Source organism: Tupaia chinensis, unplaced genomic scaffold, assembly GCF_000334495.1.
Source record: "Tupaia chinensis unplaced genomic scaffold, TupChi_1.0 Scaffold146740_1, whole genome shotgun sequence".
Classification (NCBI taxonomy): Eukaryota; Metazoa; Chordata; class Mammalia; order Scandentia; family Tupaiidae; genus Tupaia; species Tupaia belangeri.
In genome coordinates, this window is record NW_006206595.1 from 1,048,069 (window position 1) to 1,049,206 (window position 1,138).

General features: G+C 54.5%; 1 protein-coding gene across 1 annotated transcript in view; it reads left to right on the top strand.

Moving 5' to 3' along the window:
* The window catches only part of HOXC13 (homeobox C13), a 13,473-nt gene extending 13,107 nt beyond the window's left edge, over nucleotides 1-366 (top strand). The window contains 1 exon segment of the mRNA XM_027768503.1: nucleotides 1-366. This exon segment is cut by the window's left edge and continues 37 nt beyond it. Within this exon segment, the coding sequence (XP_027624304.1) occupies nucleotides 1-187 (187 nt within the window). The 3' untranslated portion in view covers nucleotides 188-366.
* Nucleotides 367-1,138: the final 772 nt, after the last annotated feature.

Consider the following 1,138-nt stretch of genomic DNA (forward strand, 5'->3'; position numbering starts at 1 on the left):
GGTGCAGCTGAAGGAGCTAGAAAAGGAGTACGCGGCCAGCAAGTTCATCACCAAAGAGAAGCGCCGGCGCATCTCCGCCACCACGAACCTCTCCGAGCGCCAGGTCACCATCTGGTTCCAGAATCGGCGGGTGAAAGAGAAGAAAGTGGTCAGCAAATCGAAAGCGCCTCATCTCCACTCCACCTGACCGCCCTCCAGCCACCCGCCCCGTCTATTTATGTCGCCGCTTTGTACCATAGCCGAACCCACCGAAGGACGAAGGACGCTGCGCCAGTGCAGACGAGTATTTAATGTTAATGAGAAAGAGGAACCGTGCCTCCGGAGGCAGAGAGGCTCCGAGGCCAGGCTCAGCCTTATCCTACTACCCACCCCATCCCCAACCTCCACCTCCATCCAGACAGGCCTCAGCAGCTTTGGAGGTGGGTCGGGACGGGCAGTGGGAGGAAGGCTGTCAGCCACCTACTCCCCCTCCTTCTGGCTGTCCGCCTGGCCAGAAAGCCGAGTGGCGGTGGCGGGAGAGCTCAATCATTCCAACCAAAGCAGGGTTGGGGAATCCCGGATGACCCCAATTCTTGCCTCATCCTATGCCCAGGCCGGTTCCAACGCCCTCCGCAAGGGTCCTGCTTGGGCATAGGATCTGGCAGCGCTTGTCCTTTCCTTTTAGTCCCTTCTCCTCACCCCCCCTCCTTCCCAAACTCCTTAGGCAAGATTTTCGTGTTGATTTTCTGTGCATATTTTTAAGGTCGCATTAATATTATTAATAATCATTAGGGATCTGGCAGCGGGACTGGATCTGGCAGACGGTGCTCAGAGCTCATAGGTTTTCTTTCTTTCCTATCTGTTTCAACAAAAGATGGAATGGGCACATCCCTACCCCCTATCCTAACAAGAAACTGAATTTCTCAGAGCCTCTGTTGCCCCACTGCCTCCCTTGTCCTGCTTTCAGTCAACAAGTGGACGTCTAAGTACAAAAACTCCAACCAGGATGCTAAATGTGGCTCATCTCTCCTCTCTCTCTCCCCCTCTCTCAGTGGTGAAGTCGGGGTTAGGTCAGGCACAGAAGCTGAACTTTTTTCTAAGGACAAACTTCTCTTCCAAGTGAACGGGGAGTAGGTGCCTCAGCAGAGTCCCTGTTCAG